We start from the raw sequence: 19,436 nt of genomic DNA, 5'->3' as shown, positions 1-19,436 counted from the left end.
GCTTCTGTAGGATTGATGATGTGGAGTGGAGCCCTGTTTTCACTGAAGCAAACAAGGTTGTTGGGATATTAGCCAGAAAGGTACCACCGCAGTTACATTGGGAAATTATTAATGCATGTGCAGCTGCCTTCATTTGGCCCCGTGTCAGGTGGTTTATTTTCTTGGGTGAATGAAGGTAGATATTCGCGTGTTGTGCCAATCTGTTGATTTGACTTATAGATGATGAGGTGGGATCAATTGTGAAAAGGTAGAGTTTTTACAATTCACAGCAAGGAAGAGTTGAATCCCTTAAGTTTAAGGGTTAATGTTGTGTCTACTTTGCCTTTGGATCGGGACATGATCAAGAAATTTAGTGTCATTCAGTGCTCCAATTTCACAAGGCAGAGCTAGAGCAATAGAATATCCTGAGGAGACAAGAGTTTCAGATATAATTATTTGCTAGGTGCAAACAGCCAACATCTAATTCTGGCCTTAAAGCTGTCATTGGGAATTAAACAGCCACTTGCTCTTCAGTTCTTCCGGGGAAAGAAAATGTGTTGTTCGTCTTTCTGGGCTGTTTCAGTGCCAACTAGAAAAGCATGCATTAGATATGATCTTTAAATTAATATGTGGGTGATCCAAATGCAACCTATGAAAATGGCACAATCAATTGGCCTGGTGATCTACTATTTTTAAGTTTACCACTTTACTATAATGAGGTTTTAAAAGACATAGCAAATGACACCCACCTCTACCAAAGCTCAACTCAAGGATAAACAATTGACTTACCGAAAGGAGCGATGATAGGACAGACAAGGCTGTATGCCATGATGACTGTAAAGACGCAGAGCATTCGAGCATACATAGCTCCAAACTCAAACTCGTATGCTTGTTGCTGCAAAAGAAAAAACAATATAGGTAATTCTGCCCCTGCAGCCACTTAAGTAAAAATAAACCTACAAATTGGATTCTGCCTCTATTACCTTAAGTAATGTGCTGGAAGTTTGTACACCCTAAATTAATAATGTTTATTTTTAAGTCTTTATTTGGATCATAGAATGGCCAGTATATTTGCATGCTCCATTAACAAAGTTATTTATAGTTTATTTTTTTACATTTCTCATTCTGTACCTAAACTCTATAAAGTAATTTCATATTCTACAAATGGGTCACAGATGTGTTTCTTAAAACTGCTCTACCTCATGAATTGTATATTTAAAAGTTGCTTAAAGCAATAACAAAATACTGCATTTTCACTGGCTCCTAGTTAGTCAATTTGTACCAGAGAGAATCATATCTAGACAGGGTATAGTAGTGTCTCGTCACAGAATAAAACCGTTGTATAGGTGCATCTATTAGACTAAGACAGGTCTGTGAATTTGAAGGATATGAACTGCATTTCAACCTCTTCTAGATTAAGTTACACTTAATAATCTTAAATGACACTCAAAAATGGTTGGCCAATCACTTCAGTAGATATTTCATGCTACTCCAACATCTCACTGTCTGTGTTACCTCCGAAACCGGAATTCAAAAAGCAATTAGGGCCTGATTACGACGTTGGCAAATGGGATACTCTGTCACAAACCCGACGGATATCCCACCCGCCGTTTTACAAGTTCCATAGGATATAATGGAACTTGTAATACAGAAGACGGGATATCTGTCACGTTTGTGACGGAGTATCCCATCCACCAAGGTTGTAACTAGGCCCTTAGTCTTGATTTCAGAAGCATCGAATGTCGGGTTGGCTTTGCCAACATTTGAACTTGTGATTTGTGGGTCACATCAGGAGTTGTCTTAGTGAAGGTTATATAATTTATTATCTAAAATATCCATGTAGTTCATTCTGCATATTATGCCAGCCACTAAAAGAGTCAAAATGTGTTAGATCCGAAATCATTTGTAAAAGGAAGACCCTTTCTCCAAAAAACAGTGCATAGCTTAATGGAACAGCTTGTAATATAGTTGATGCATTGTTACCTAAAGTCCTAGTTGAGTGCAATTGTTGCAATGTTTTGTTTCAACACACAATAAAAAAAATTCTGATTCATGATTAATTTGGTAATATGAGGGAGATGAAATATGGACTACAGTCTTATAGTAAAATATTTGATTCCAGATTTCTTTAAATTGACTTTCTATTCATACTTTTGTTTGTTATTTTTATTTTGGATGTAAAAAAAAATCTAAATGTTGTACCTAGTTTTAAGTACAATGATGACTGTATTCTGACTAATTCACTAACTAACACTCATCCAAACTAAAGTAAGCTAAGGTACTCATTGAAATAGTAGGGTTATGCTTTTAGTACTTTACTGCCATTTTGTTTTGTTTTATTCTCTTCTTGTAGTTCACTGTTTTGGCCTTGCCACTCTGTTTAAGAGGGTTGCACAATGTTTACAATTTCTGTTGCTTATAAGGACCTTTCCATGGTTTAAAATGTGCACTGAATTGTGAAAGAAATGTGTATACTTCCCCAGAGCATCACACTTGAGCCTGGTGCTGGACCATTGATGTTTTGTAGATTCTAGTACATTCAGTCTTATTTTTTATTCCTTCAAAATTAATTGGGAATGAAGTCCAGAAAAATGCTTCTCCAAAAGAAACTGTCTCTAAGAACTTTAAAATGCCCGACCTGCAGCATTCTGGCAAATTTGGAAATTAAATTTAAGTTATTTGGAACACAGAAGAGGAACTAAGAAAAAAGAAATAATCATATATAAAGTGGACTTTAAGGACTAACCCACAAAATGGGTGGGTTACCTTTTGAGCTTGTCGAATGAATATCTATGGGAGTTAGACTGTTTTTTTAAAGAGATGTTCTTAGATATTACACTACTAAAAGTAAACATGATATGTTGGTACATAAATCATGATGTAATGTGCTTGATGAAAAAGGCTCCCCTGTTTGGTGTTATGTTCTGCTCTCTGTTTAAAGAATATTATTTACTCAAGAGGTAGAAGTTTCAGGCAGGCTGAGAAGTGTAACACAACTCCAATAAATTAAAGTTTTCTACAATGCCAAAACAGTATACTTTTTTTTAAATATATATATATATATATATATATATATATATCTATATAAACAAAACTGAAATTGAACTGAAAGTCACAAACAATCTAAGGGTTTTCAGACTGAGCCTTCATCCTGTGACTTTTGCGACTTGGATTACCATGACTTTCATTTGGACTGCACTGACCAGCCTTTACCTCAGACAAAGATGTCAACCTGGACCAGTCGGGACAGTATTTTCGCTTAATTTAATACCCCTATAGCAGGTTTCCTGAACTCTGAATTACACTCTCTAATGGGAGGCCTACTCCCCCCACAACGCTGGACCAAGTTCTTACCACCAAGACGAGTATCCAGTAATCCTGAGAAAATAAGCGGTTGTTAACTTGTGACAAAGGACCTCTTTGCCTTGAGAAAGCCCCAGATCTGGACACAGTCTGAAGTGTGAAACACGTATTGGCTGGCCCTTTTTCTTCTGAACATAGCATATAGGAAATACCTCTAATAAATCTCTGTATTAATGGAAGAAATTCAGCATCAGTCTATATTTCAAAATTGAACATTAAGGGATTCATCTCGAATACCTTGCACATTTGTATGTTGTCTACCTTATAATTTTCAAAATAAGTTTAGATGAATTCCCTAAAGACAAATAAGGGCTGCTCCTACCAAAAAGCCTCTGTGAACATTCTGGAGCGGAGTTAAGCTTGAAGTGAGTTAGTTGATAATACTGATTCTGATTGTAGATCTGAGAAACTGACTATAGTGTTGAAAGAGATGTTGAAGCACGCTTCATAGAGACTTCTATATTTGCCAGACGTTGTAAAAGAAGGAAAATGTCACTTACCCAGTGTACATCTGTTCGTGGCATTAGTCGCTGCAGATTCACATGCTGTGCACATCCCGCCATCTGGTGTTGGGCTCGGAGTGTTACAAGTTGTTTTTCTTCGAAGAAGTCTTTTCGAGTCACAAGACCGAGGGACTCCTCCCATTTCGACTCCATTGCGCATGGGCGTCGACTCCATCTTAGATTGTTTTCCCCGCAGAGGGTGAGGTAGGAGTTGTGTATGCTAGTAATAGTGCCCATGCAATGGAGTGAATGCGTATGTACATAATAAAGTTTCAAGTAATCTATTTACAAATGTACAAATGTTTAAGATCTACTTCTAAACGGCTACAGGCTCCCGGGGAGGCGGGTGGGCGCATGTGAATCTGCAGCGACTAATGCCACGAACAGATGTACACTGGGTAAGTGACATTTTCCGTTCGATGGCATGTGTAGCTGCAGATACACATGCTGTGCATAGACTTGTAAGCAGTTATCTCCCCAAAAGCGGTGGTTCAGCCTGTAGGAGTTGAAGTAGTTTGGAATAATGTTCTTAGTACAGCCTGACCTACTGTGGCTTGTTGTGCAGTTAACACATCTACACAGTAGTGCTTGGTAAATGTATGAGGCGTAGACCATGTGGCTGCCTTACATATTTCGTTCATTGGAATATTTCCTAGAAAGGCCATGGTAGCACCTTTCTTTCTGGTTGAGTGTGCCTTTGGTGTAATAGGCAGTTCTCTTTTAGCTTTAAGATAGCAGGTTTGAATGCACCTAACTATCCATCTAGCAATGCCTTGTTTTGAAATTGGATTTCCTGTATGAGGTTTTTGAAAGGCGATAAATAGTTGTTTTGTCTTTCGAATTAGTTTTGTTCTGTCAATGTAGTACATTAGTGCTCTTTTGATGTCTAATGTATGTAGTGCTCTTTCAGCTACAGAATCTGGCTGTGGGAAGAACACTGGTAATTCTACCGTTTGATTCAAGTGGAACGGTGAGATTACTTTTGGTAAAAATTTGGGATTTGTTCGTAGAACAACTTTATTTTTGTGTATTTGAATAAATGGTTCTTGAATGGTAAACGCTTGAATTTCACTCACTCTTCTTAGAGATGTGATGGCAATTAAAAATGCAACTTTCCACGTTAAGTATTGCATTTCACAAGAGTGCATGGGCTCAAAAGGTGGGCCCATGAGTCGTGTTAAGACAATGTTGAGGTTCCATGAAGGAACTGGTGGCGTTCTTGGTGGTATAATTCTCTTTAGGCCTTCCATAAACGCTTTTATGACTGGTATCCTAAATAATGAAGTTGAGTACGTAATTTGCAGGTAAGCTGAAATTGCAGCAAGATGTATTTTTATGGAAGAGAAAGCTAGTTTTGCTTTTTGCAGATGTAGTAAGTATCCTACTATATCTTTTGTAGATGCGTGTAAGGGTTGAATTTGATTATTATGGCAGTAATAGACAGATCTTTTCCATTTATTTGCATAGCAGTGTCTAGTGGTAGGCTTTCTAGCCTGTTTTAGGACCTCCATACATTCTTGTGTGAGGTGTAAGTGTCCGAATTCTAGGATTTCAGGAGCCAAATTGCTAGATTCAGCGATGCTGGATTTGGATGCCTGATCTGTTGTTTGTGTTGTGTTAACAGATCTGGTCTGTTTGGTAGTTTGACATGAGGTACTACTGACAGGTCTAGTAGTGTGGTGTACCAAGGTTGCCTTGCCCATGTTGGTGCTATTAGTATGAGTTTGAGTTTGTTTTGACTCAACTTGTTTACTAGATATGGAAGGAGTGGGAGAGGGGGAAAAGCGTAAGCAAATATCCCTGACCAGTTCACCCATAGCGCATTGCCCTGAGACTGATGTTGTGGGTACCTGGATGCGAAGTTTTGGCATTTTGAGTTTTCCTTTGTTGCAAATAGATCTATTTGTGGTGTTCCCCAAATTTGGAAGTAAGTGTTCAGTATTTGGGGGTGAATCTCCCATTCGTGGATCTGTTGGTGATCCCGTGAGAGATTGTCTGCTAACTGATTCTGAATTCCTGGAATAAATTGTGCTATTAGGCGAATGTGGTTGTGAATCGCCCAATGCCATATTTTCTGTGTTAGGAGACACAACTGTGTTGAGTGTGTCCCTCCTTGTTTGTTTAGGTAGTACATTGTTGTCATGTTGTCTGTTTTGACAAGAATGTATTTGTGGGTTATCATGGGTTGAAATGCTTTCAACGCTAGAAATACCGCTAACAGTTCTAGGTGATTTGTGTGTAACTGTTTTTGCTGTATGTTCCATTGTCCTTGGATGCTTTGATGATTGAGGTGTGCTCCCCACCCTGTCATGGAAGCATCTGTTGTTATCACGTATTGTGGCACTGGGTCTTGGAAAGGCCGCCCTTGGTTTAAATTTATACTGTTCCACCATTGAAGCAAGATGTATGTTTGGCGGTCTATCAACACCAGATCTAAAAGCGGACCCTGTGCTTGTGACAATTGTGATGCTAGGCACTGTTGTAAGGGCCGCATGTGTAACCTTGCATTTGGGACAATGGCTATGCATGAGGACATCATGCCTAGTAGTTTTAGTATTATTTTGACTTGTACTTTTTGTTTTGGATACAAGGCTTGTATTACATTGTGAAATGTTTGTACTCTTTGTGGACTTGGAGTAGCAATCCCTTTTGCTGTGTTGATTGTTGCTCCCAAGTATTGCTGTGTTTGGCACGGCTGCAGGTGTGACTTTGCGTAGTTGATTGAGAAACCTAGTTTGTGTAGGGTTTCTATGACATATTTTGTGTGTTGTGAACACCGTTTTAGCGTATTGGTTTTGATTAACCAATCGTCCAGGTATGGGAACACATGTATTTGCTGCCTTCTGATATGTGCAGCTACTACTGCCAGGCATTTTGTAAAAACCCTTGGCGCAGTTGTTATTCCGAATGGCAACACTTTGAATTGGTAATGTATCCCTTGGAATACAAACCTTAGGTACTTTCTGTGTGAAGGATGTATTGGTATATGGAAATATGCATCCTTTAGGTCTAGTGTTGTCATGTAGTCTTGTTGTTTGAGCAGTGGGATTACGTCTTGTAGAGTAACCATGTGAAAATGGTCTGATTTGATGTAGGTATTTAATGTTCTGAGATCTAGTATCGGTCTCAGGCTCTTGTCCTTTTTGGGTATCAGGAAGTACAGTGAGTAAACTCCTGTGTTTAATTGATCTTTTGGTACTAATTCTATTGCTTCTTTCTGTAGCAATGCTTGAACTTCTAGTCCTAGAAGATCTATATGTTGTTTTGACATATTGTGTGTTTTAGGTGGGACGTTTGGAGGGAATTTGAGAAATTCTATGCAATAACCATGCTGGATAATTGCTAAGACCCAAGTGTCTGTTGTTATTTCCTCCCAATGTGTGTAAAATTTGTTTAGTCTCCCCCCCCACAGGTGTTATGTGTTGGGGATTTGTGACCTTGAAGTCACTGTTTGTTTTGAGGAGTTTTGGGACTTTGGAACTTTCCTCTGTTTCTTTGAAACTGTCCTCCTCTATATTGTCCCCGAAAACCTCCCCGCTGATACTGGCTTTGGTAAGTGGGCTTTGTTTGTGAGGTTGTGGCTTCTGTGGTTTGCCCTCGAAACCCCCCTCGAAATTGTGTTTTCCGAAATGTGCCTCTGCTCTGCGGGGAGTAGAGGGCGCCCATGGCTTTGGCCGTGTCGGTGTCTTTTTTAAGTTTTTCAATTGCAGTGTCCACCTCCGGCCAAAACAACTGCTGTCCGTTGAATGGCATATTCAGCACAGCTTGCTGTATCTCTGGTTTAAATCCTGATGTACGCAGCCATGCATGCCTCCTTATCGTTACTGCTGTGTTGACAGTTCTAGCAGCAGTGTCTGCAGCATCCATTGCTGATCGAATTTGATTATTGGAGATATTTTGTCCCTCTTCGACCACTTGCTGCACTCTTTTTTGAAACTCCTTTGGCAAGTGTTCAATAAGGAGTTGCATCTCGTCCCAATGGGCCCTATCATATCTGGCTAGCAAAGCTTGCGAATTTGCAATACGCCACTGGTTTGCTGCCTGTGCCGCCACCCTTTTGCCTGCCGCGTTGAATTTTCTACTCTCTTTATCTGGAGGTGGCGCGTCTCCTGAAGTATGAGAGTTGGCTCTTTTGCGCACTGCTCCAACTACAACAGAGTCTGGTGATAGCTGTTGTGTGATGTACACTGGGTCTGTTGGTGGCGGTTTATATTTTTTATCTACTCTTGGAGTAATGGCTCTCCCTTTGACAGGCTCTTCAAACACCTGTTTGGAGTGTTTTAGCATTCCGGGCAACACTGGCAGACTTTGATATTGACTGTGCGTAGATGACAGTGTATTAAAAAGGAAGTCATCTTCAATGGGTTCTGAGTGAAGGCTGACATTGTGAAATGCTGCTGCCCTTGATACCACTTGAATGTAGCCTGTACTATCCTCAGGTGGCGAGGGTCTTGCTGGATAGCACTGAGGACTATTGTCTGACACTGGTGCGTCGTAAAGGTCCCATGCGTCAGGGTCATCTTGACTCATCCCCGTATGTGTTGGGGATTGCATCATTGGTGGAGTGGCTACCGGTGATAGTTGTGGAGAGTGATGTGGGGATGGTGGTGGTGTTATTTGTTTAGCCACTTTTGCTTGTGACTGTTTGTCCTTGTCCTTGTTTTGGAAGGCAAGTTTTCGTTTCATTCTGATTGGGGGAAGAGTGCTGATCTTCCCTGTATCTTTTTGAATAAAGAGCCGCCTTTGCGTGTGATCTGGCTCTATTGTTTGTAATTCCTCTTCAAATCTGTGTGTCTTCATTTGAGAGGACAGTCCTTGTTCCTCTGAATAGGAACTAATTTTCGGTTCGGATGCCGGATGTTTCGGCACCGAAACCTTTTCTGCTGCTTTTTTCGGCTCCGACAAAATCTTTTTGCTTTTCGGCGTTGTGCCCTCTCGGTGCCGACTAATTTCGGTGCCGCTGTCTCGGTGCCGAATCTTTTCGGAGCCACTCTCTCGGGCACGAGATTGCTGCGTGCCTGTATCTCGACCGGAGTCGGATGACTTCGACACCAGCTCGCCCTTTTTCGGTGCCGATGGACGGTCACCTACTTTTCGGGTTAAGCCATGGCCTGTTGGCGGTGGCGTCCCCTGGGCTTTGGCAGTCTTTTCGTGAGTTTTTTGTTTCGACGTCTTACTCACGGTTTTCGGCGTTTCTTCGGGATCGACCTCCTCCGAGTCCGAATCCTGGATGGAGAATGTTTCTTCCTCCTCCTCGAAACACCCTTGTCCTGACGGTGCCGACGCCATTTGCAGTCTTCTTGCTCTTCGGTCCCTGAGTGTCTTCCTCGACCGAAACGCTCGACAGGCCTCACAAGTATCTTCCCTGTGTTCTGGTGACAAACACAAGTTACAGACCAGGTGTTGATCTGTAAATGGATACTTGCTATGGCATTTTGGACAGAAGCGGAATGGGGTCCGTTCCATCAGCCTTGAAGAGACATGTGGCCGGGCCGACCAGGCCCCGACGGGAATCGAAAAACCCCGACGGGCCACCGGAGCTCTTCTCAATTCGGTGTCGATCTGTTGTAACTAACCCGATACCGAACGCAAACAATACCGACGATTTTTCCGAGATTCTAACTAACTTTCCGACCCGAAACACGGAGCGAAAAGGAACACGTCCGAACCCGATGGCGGAAAAAAAACAATCTAAGATGGAGTCGACGCCCATGCGCAATGGAGTCGAAATGGGAGGAGTCCCTCGGTCTCGTGACTCGAAAAGACTTCTTCGAAGAAAAACAACTTGTAACACTCCGAGCCCAACACCAGATGGCGGGATGTGCACAGCATGTGTATCTGCAGCTACACATGCCATCGAACACATGTTTATGTTGTAAAGATCTACTATTGCCTAATGCACCTGTTCTGTTTGGATACAAGAAAGTAATGACAGTAAAACCCCAGGTGGGTTTCAGCTCGGTAGTGCCTACGAGAGGAGGTATCCGTATTTCTTCCAGATGCTTTGGAGAAGATGTCAGAAATCTTGGGGGCATGGAAGTGGGACTGATAAAAATATTCATGATCATTTGATCGATACATTTGTCCTGTTGTAATTTGCCTTTTCATCAAACACAATTTGGACTGCTTCTCCCTAGCAAGGGATTTACACTCCAAGAAATAGATCAGAATTCCTTACACCACAGAAGGAAATGTCAGCCTGATTTTCATAACAACCCTGAGGAACCCACAGAGGATGAGGCTCCTGATGGAAATGTAGGTGAAAATACATATTTCTTGTGAGAAAACTGTAGCCTCCCTTTAGGTAACTGCCTTGTCAACAGAGCCCTAAGAGTCCAGCAGTGTATAATATAATGCACGTAAGCACCAGGAGAAGGACCAGTTTCACTTGAAGCCTTATTTTATTGTCTTTTCAAGTGTTTCATGGACGTCAATTCACCAACATGCCATGTGTGCGTGAAGGGACATCATGCATTCTTTGAACCTGAGGTACAATGAATGGCCACTTATCCCACCTTTAGCCCCCAATTTGCTTGTGTTGGGTTATGGCAAGGTAAAAAAAACTGTAAATAACAAATAGTAAATGGTGATCGTTAAGTGCTGCTGACTTTCTGTTTCTAATGCTGTCTTCATCACCACAGAGGAAGGTGAATGTGAAGGGTTTTAGAGTGGAGATTCTGGTAATGCTTTAGTGGCACAGAAGTCAGCATTAGGTTATTTTATATTCGCATTTACAAGCCTAACTGAGATGCACTAATATCTATTTAAAGTGTGCATGTTTTGTTTGGCGGTGGACATTGTGCCTACCATAGGTGGGTATTGTGTTTACCATGGTAGACGTTGTACCCAACCACGTTTATTAAAATGCTAACCTGATTTATAGCAACATTTGAGAATACTTAATCATTAGAATGAAATATTATGATTAGAAATGATTATGAATTATGTCGATTTATATGGGCCATTAGTTTAAAGTTACATGTGTGCAGGAAAATAAATGCAGGTTATATTTAGTGTAATTCATTAACAAAGGTTGCAATTATTAAAAATGCTTTACATATTTTATGCTAATTATTAATGAGCTATATTCATGAGTTTATCACTTGTGTGTTTTATTCATGCTTATATTAATGTACTGTATTTCCTGTGTTAGCATAACTAGGCCTGAAGTTTCATATTTATTGTAGTAATGAAAAGGCTTAATCATTTCTTTATCTTTAACCAGAATTTGCCATTAGATTGTTTCACATGTTTAGCAAAGAGTCCTATTGTGTTATGTGTAAGCTTTTGACCTTGAAACTGGTACATCAAGAGCACTGGAGAAATGGACATTAAGACAGACCCCATTGTTAAATCATCCGGTCTTATGTCAAAGGAGAAAACTGTTGCAAGCCATGGGAAGATCTTGGAATGTATCAACTAATGTACAGAGTTACTAGTTACTGCCGGTGTCACATGGAAGGGAAGATGACTTTGCACGTACCCTGGCAGAATCTAGAAATGTTGCAAACCTAATGGCCGTTCTAAATTTAATTGGACATTTGTCATTTTACATAATACGGTTCTACACAGTGGAACAATCAGTTTTTATGGGACATTTCTAGTTAGGCGCAGACATCTGAACATTTTAGTCAGTCTCTTTTTGCTCTGATACTATGCAGTCTTCATTCAGTCCTCCTCCTGCTAAGTCCCCTCTTGATGTATATGCTGTTAAGTTCCCACTTGATGCTTCTATTGTTAAGTCCTTCTGCATTTGCTAAATTGCCCCTTTGAATTTAATTGTTAACTTGTCCCATGCATGTTTCTAATATGCAGCTCATGTCTGCACTTCCCTGATGATGTTCATGATGCATTCTGCTGGAACTAATGTATTCTGCTGCTGAATTTAACCTAAAAGCTGTTTCCGGGAGAGGCATAAAATTGCAATGCTATTTTTCCCCTTGTCTTATTTTAATAAGTTTAGCATGCTCACACATGTTTTCTTTTGAATTTTATTAGCTACTCTAACGTGACCTGAGATAGATACATTTTTCCAAATTATTTTTGTCTTTTTTTCTTGCTTCTTTTGCCTGCATGTGTTAGTCCATTTCCACACATACTTGTTCTAATTTGTAATAGCAATAGGGTGAACCATCCTCCTAAAATTTGTGTTGATCTTTGAGAACCATCCTCATAGAATTTTATGTTTTGACCTTTGAATTTGACTATTGACTAACGTCACCGTTAAGTGATCTGAAATCTGTTTCTGTTGCACAAATTCTACAATTGCTTGTTTGCATAATTTTGCTGACATGTTTAATGGTACTGATGTTGAGTAGATTAGACTTGTCTAGCTGATTTGGTGAGCCTAGGTTTTAATTTATTTTTATAAGCTTTGTGGTTGTAATTACGCTTTGAAACTTTTCATTGAAACTGACGAAAACAAAAAAAAAATCAAAATTCTTCAATGTTGTATCACAGTAAGGGTGAAGGTTAGGGTTAACAGTACAGATTAAGGCGAAGGTCATAATGAGAAGTGGGCTAGAGTCAGGGTCCTGATTAGGCCCAGTGTAAATAAAGGTCAGAGTTAAAATTACAGTTATTGTTATTCTATTTTTATTCTATTTATTTCTATTTAGGTAATTTAATTAATTTTTTGATAAGGCCTATTTGTAGAAATGTTTTACATGATTACTAGGCCTTGAGCCAACCATGTTATAGGTATTACTTGGGGGGATGGGTTCTAATATGATTTATTGGCAAGGTATGGACGCCTAGGGATGGGAAATATGTGGTAGCAAGTCATTACTCTTTGCCTTTTGTGATTTACCACTCCACTCCCAAGATACCTTGATGTAAATGGGAAATTCTTCATAATTGTTATGATTGTGAATTTTATTATTAAAAAAGTACAATTACAGTAAATGTGCTTATAATCGATAATAATTATAATCGTAATTAGGACTATATTAAGTACACCGAGTAAAATGTATAAATTGTTTAATTTATTTTTCCAGAGCTGGTGGTGAACGACCATGCAGCATCAGGAAGAAGACTGAAACAAGAACATCCTGTCCCTCTGATCCTCAGTGAATAATTCATTTATGGTAAAATTTACAACATGGAGTTACGCTGGCAAGCCCGCAGGACTTTTCAACATGGAAAACTTTGCTAGAGGCAGCTCAAGTAAGGAATCACATTCTACTGTTAGACATTGTGAAAAATGTGGAAAGCAACACGGTTCCCCAAGTATTTTACCACAGAAAGTGCCGGAGTCAGTCTACTATGAAGAGCGAATTACAGACTATTAAGCGAAAAGCTGAAGAAAGTGTCAGTGGTGATGCCGGAACAAGTGAGTGCACGAGGAAACGCTTAAACAGAAGAACATCATTAAAGTCAAACTTGTATGCTGAAGAATGTATATTTTGTGGAAAGATAAAATGCTACAAGGAAACATCAGCATGTGAGAAAATAATCAAAGCCAATTAGAGGTGACAAAAGGCTTTGAGAGGGTGCAACCATTAATTGTGATTCAAAGATCTTAGCAGTTTGTAGTAGGGACATAGTGGCTGTAGAAACCCATTATCATGCATCTTGTTATAGGAACTATACAAGGGTTAAAGCAATGGAGGAGGATCATGCATCTAGCATTCAAACCGATAATCACTACAAAAATATGAGCGATGAAGCATATGATCAACTGTGTTATTCGTAACAAAGAGGTAATATGTGTGACGACGACTCACTGAAAGGCTTGAAACCCTCATGACAAGCAGAGGCATATAGGGAATAGACGAATCAACCAAAAAGCACATTAGAAGAAAATTGGACTCCGAGTTCGGTGACAGCCTCCACATACTCCCAGAAAAACAAGGAAAATTATTGGACCAACCTGACCCGATAGTGTCATGTTACAGGACATTGTAAAAGAAACTAGAGTTTCAAAAGAGAATATCAGTTTTAAAGATTACGGCAACAGACATGAACAAGATCATTGATCAAACATCATCGCACATAAGGACAATGATTAAAACAAACTTGTCATCAACACCTTGGCCATATCATCCATCAGACATTGATATTTACAGTGCCTGATTACCTTAAATGGTTCCTATTAGGACTTCCGATTCGAGATCCAGAAAACACAAAGCCGTCCAAAAGAGTCACCTTAATTATGCAATCAGTCAGACAGGACGTTCTATATGCAGTCACAAATGGCAAGCAGAAACCCCACAAGAATTGTTGCTCCCATACGCCATAAAAACGTTGACCGGCAATGTTGAAATCATTCACACTGTAAACAGACTTGGCTATGGGATTCCAGCCGACATTCAGCCTCATGTCTTCACTAACAGCATGGGATAACATTGACAGGCTGGAAGAATCTCTTAGTGGTAAGGGAACACCTCATCGAGCCAACCCTATAGCTGTGCAATCGAAGTTGTTTGGACCACAACCTTTTAAAGCTCCTCTCCCAAGCATTGAGAAACAAAAGCAAAGAACACTGACCAGCAAAAATACTGAAGACTTTTTTCATTAATGTTTCTGGTGAGCGAGCTGGGCCTCAGCCATTGATGACAAGTATCGAAGTCATGCCGGAATGTGTTGCCCAACTGAAGCTAGCACAAAATAAGAACATAATCTGGGTTGTTACAAGACCAGAAGCGAGCCTCACACAGATAATACCAAGTTGGACAGGATTTAACATCAGTACTAGGTACCTAGTTAGTGTCATATGATTCCATTGGCTATTTGCCCACCATTAATGCTCCTGCAACTGAGTTGTGAACTGTTTCTGAAATTTTGAAAATGTCAGAGCTGAGGAGGGAATCAGTGCATTTGGTGAAAATTGTAGGGGTCATGGATCAAGCTCCTGTCCATTCTTGGAAACACTATCAAGATGCTGGCCTTCACGACCTTTGCATTGAAGCAGACATGATAGCAGAGGATCAAAATCATCAGTACTAGAAGGTCATATGTACATCCGTGCAATCTGAGTACACAAGTGCGTGTATGAAACTACGTACAGACTGGCTTGATTGGAATTTATCCCCTGGGTGGAGGAGAATTACGAAGAGAACATTTAGGTAGTCTACTCCTTCACTGAGGATGTTAATGACTTTGCAAAAGACCTATGCCAACAGAGATTAGATGACCTCTTGCAGAATGCTGCCTTTGCAGAAGTAAAACAGCTATGGACGTATTCCTGGAACATCTTCGTCATGACAATGGAGATCTCATTGCATTTTGGATGTTGTTTGTGGATATTATTGAAAACGTCTTGCTGGCTTTGCCCGAGAAGAAAATTAGAATTTACATTTTACTATCATACGCTCCATGATCCCATGGTGTTTTGCGTATGACAGGATGAACTGCGCTAGATATCTTCCTGTATACTAAGCTAAAATGACATTACTTGCAGTGAAGCATCCACAGATACACCACAACTTCGTCAACTGATGCTTTTCAGTTCAAGTGTCAGATGTTAATCCGAGAAGGAAATAGGAGTCAAAGAATTGATGTTGTGTTTGTTACTTACAATGAGACATCTATTAAGAACAGCAAAAGGACAATCAGAGGGGAAGAACTCGGGCACCAGATACAAAGCATCACACCTTCCCAGATTGTCAGACAGTGGAGGAAATTCCTAAGCTACGTGAGGAATTAAACAACTCTCATCACATTTCTTGTTAACGAATGGAGGAAGTCAGAGTATTTTGTAAAACCTGAGAATAAAACATTGTTCGCAAACTATGAAAATAATGCTACAAAATCACATCTGAAGGGAGCCACGAAGTGCCTGATCTCAACAGTACACACGAAGAAGCCGATGGTCGTTTGTTGCTGCATGATGCACGAGCTGCTAATGAGGGTTACGAGGAAGTAATGATAAGCTTAGATGACACTGATGTGTTTAATATGTGCTTGAGATTCCATGACAGGATCATAGCTAAATTGTATCTGAAATGTGGAACTAAAATACACGTGCAAGTCCTTGACATTGGGAAAATAGCTTCAACTCTTCGTGAAAATGTTTGTCGAGCTATGATAGGTCTACATTCGTTTACCTGATGTGACATAGTAAGCGCATTTGTGGGAAAAGGAAAAGTGCATTCAAAATCCTCTCTGCCAACAGAAATGCACATGAAACATTTTCGTAGCTTGGAGACTAATGGGATCTCTCTGAAGATCTAATGGACAAATTGGAGCAATTCTCGGGCTTGCTGTATGCATCAAACTCTTCGGTTCATCATGTGAATGACTTGAGATATCACCTATTTTGCGCAAAGAAGGGTGAGACAGACAGTCAACAACTTCCACCTTGCAGGGACTGCCTGAAGAAACATGCCGAAAATGTGAATTATCAAGCCGCTATAAGCAAGAGATGTCTCTGAATGATCCACAGACACCTCGTCCTATTGGGAGAGGGTGGAAGTTGGAACACGAGGGAGCGGAGCACCTGGTAGTGGACTGGATGGAGGGGCAGCCGGCACCTCAGGCTGTGTTAGATCTACTGGCTGTCTGCTGTCTAAATGGCCTCAAGTGCACGGACGTGCAGACTTCCCACCTGTGAAAATCAAACAGACGCAGAGAATGATGACACCTACTCAGCAGAAGATGATGATGACAAATATGAATGAAAAAGTTGTGTTTATGTCCACTCATGACATACACTGCCTATGTAAGATGTGACAACTATTATTTGACATTGTAAGTGAAAATTATGTATATAATCTAAATCAATATATGAGGAATACAATGACGTTTTATTGTTATTATTTTAAGGACTATATTGTTATTATTACAATCAATAATCAATTATTTTTAAATTGTATTGAATTTACCAATCTGGTGTTATTCGATTTATTTTTCCACATATTATGATGAATTTGTACATCCATAGTTTTGCAAAAAATGTTAGAACCCCCACCCCCTCATACTAGACTACCCCATTTCACGTTATGATGAAATGTAACTACGCTGCAATTGGTCATATTTATAAACTGTCAATATGTATTCTAGAACAGTGGTTCTTAACCTGTGGTCCGGGACCACTGGGGGTCCGGGAAGCCTTATCAGGGGGTCCGGAACTGCTTAGAAAATTTATATTAACAGAAAAATAAAGTTGGTAAAAAAAAATTAAATTTTTTTTAACGTTCAGTAAATTTGAAAGAATTTGAAGTTGGAGACTAAAAATGTAGTATCCTCAGACTGATTAGTGAGAGCAGTGCAAACGCTTCAAATAGAATATAATATAGACAATGAGTGATCTCAACTGAATTTAGAGAAGCTCCAGCCTTCCCATTTAAATTAAACCTTGCCTTTTTTATATGTTTGTTTGTGAACTTAATAAAATATTTCATGATAAGTGTTTTTTGAATGCTTGTTTCTGTATTTTTTGTTTATTGTTTTGTGGTTCAAAACATCAAAAATGCTTAGAAGGGTTGCCACCATCCAAAAATGACTTAGTGGGAGCCATCGGATTCTAATAATGATTAAGTGGGGGTCCCCAGAAATTGAAAGGTTAAGAACCACTGTTCAGTGCTTTTGTACTGAAAGCCCCAAACAAGGTGACCTGTGTAATTTCTTGCCGAACATTCGCAAATACCTGCTTAACATTTCGTCGCTCCCCCGCCGACCTGGCCATTATTATTAGAAAGGTGTACTTGAGGAGTCCAGGTAAACGCAGGAGCTCCATCCCATTCCCGATGAAGGCGGCAGCAATCACATAGTTGACAAAGAACGCTCCCTGGTCCGGCAGGAAAACACAGCTTAAAACAGATAAAGGACATTTCTATTAGCCACACGGCAGGTGAAGTCTAAACTCAAGAGAACGCAACTGAAGATTTACAGTTCTAGACACAGGCACACAAAGTGGTTTATGTGAGTTGAACTTTGCTGTGATCTTCCAACTAGAAGGTCTAGATTTTAAGAGACCTGGAGACACAACCAGACAAACACACTCCAGTGGTGCATGTGATTTTCAGACAAAATCCAATGGGCCATGGCTGAAACGAGAAGTGTCAGGGATCCAGGAATCAAACCAGTGAACTAAAAGAAGCGTAGCAACCATGATTCAAGGAAATGTTTGCAGAAGGAAGTTAAAACAGTTAATGACAGTATGTAAATTGTACAGTGATGACATTTCCGGTATTGTACTACTGCTCCACCTTACTTCAGTAGAATTAGCTACAATATTTTTACTCCAAAGCTGGGTCGATAAATATCAGTTAAGGATTGCAGACAAAAGGTTTCTGGTTCTGCCATTGTATTATCCGGAAAACTACTAATCCTTCACTCTCAGTGACCATGAACTAAATTAGAAGCATTTACAAACCTTTCAGTATGCAGTGTGCACTATTCCACTTAAAACACATTGGCCTGGTATTTATTTCTCCGCAAAAAACTTCTGAGAATACCAGTCACCCAGGAGATCTGTAGCTGGAGCTTAATTTGGGAAAGTATAAGTGCCGGGGACCAAAGTGTTGCTCAGAAGCCAGCTGCCAGCACACTGAATGCCAGAGGTGCTGAATCCCAAGGATGCTTAGAATGAATTGCATCTTATGCTTGTTTCATCCACCACCAGGTACTCCCTGCCCCTTTGCCTCACTGTTTCCGTTTTTCTCTTAACCCCTTCTGTGCCCAGGACGTAATGGTTACGTCCTGAGGCACAGTGCTGCTGTGCCCTGGACATAACCATTACGTCCTGGGCACACAGCCCAGAGGGAGCGCTAGCGCTCTCTCTGTGGGGTTTCCCACCCCCTCCCCCCCAAGGCAGGGATATGAAGGGGAATACCCGACCCACCCCCCCCATTCCCCTGGTGACATTGCGCGCTGATTGTCACAGGGCCTCCTCCCATCGCTCTGGAAGCCCAGCTTCCACCGCGATCGGAAGAGAAATGCAAAGCATTTCTCTTCTGATCACGTGGGGGAGGCAGAGAGAGGCTTCAAAGGAAAGGAAAGTTATTTCCTTCCCTTTGAAGTCTCGCTCTACGCTTCAAAAGCCGGATTGCAAAGCAATCCGGCTTTTGAAACGCCCACTAGACACCAGGGATTTAATTTTAAAAAGGAAACTGCCATGAGGGAGCGACCCCTTGGGCAAGGGTCGCTCCCAGGGGGGGCATTTTTCTTTAAGGCCTTTTCTGCCCCCCCTGGGGGCAGAAACCTCAAAGCACCAGGGATAATTTTTTTGTTTTGTTTTGGTTTTAGAGGTGGGGAGCGACCCCTTAGGCAAGGGTCGCTCCCATAGGGGGCAAATTATATTTAGGCCATTTCTACCCCCCTTGGGGGCAGATTGGCCTATTTTTATGAGGCCAATCTGCCCCCAAGGGGGACAGAAACCACTAGCGACCAGGGAGGTTTTTTTTTTGTTTGTGAATTTCACGTATGGGGAGCGACCCCTTAGGCAAGGGTCGTTCCCCTGGGGGGCAAATTTATTTTAGGCCATTTCTGCCCCCCCAGGGGGGCTGATCAGCCTATTTTAATTAGGCCGATCTGCCCCCAAAGGGGGCAGAAACCACTAGGCACCGGGGATTCTTTTTGTTGTTGTTTTACAGATGGGGAGCGACCCCTTAGGCAAGGGTCACTTCCCCTGGTGGGGCAAATTGTATT

At 40.8% G+C, this 19,436-nt stretch overlaps 1 protein-coding gene across 3 annotated transcripts in view; it reads right to left on the bottom strand.

Moving 5' to 3' along the window:
- TMEM63A (transmembrane protein 63A) overlaps positions 1-19,436 on the bottom strand; it is a 304,333-nt gene that overhangs the window by 44,659 nt on the left and 240,238 nt on the right. For all 3 annotated transcript variants that reach the window (XM_069236185.1, XM_069236186.1, XM_069236187.1), the window contains exons 18-19: positions 17,434-17,596; positions 769-874 (exon numbers count right to left, since the gene is read on the bottom strand). In XM_069236185.1, coding sequence (XP_069092286.1) covers positions 769-874; positions 17,434-17,596 — 269 coding nt within the window. The remainder of the gene's footprint in view (positions 1-768; positions 875-17,433; positions 17,597-19,436) is intronic.

The sequence above is a fragment of the Pleurodeles waltl genome, chromosome 5 (genome assembly GCF_031143425.1).
Source record: "Pleurodeles waltl isolate 20211129_DDA chromosome 5, aPleWal1.hap1.20221129, whole genome shotgun sequence".
NCBI lineage: Eukaryota > Metazoa > Chordata > Amphibia > Caudata > Salamandridae > Pleurodeles > Pleurodeles waltl.
This window is presented reverse-complemented; position numbering and strand designations above follow the sequence as displayed.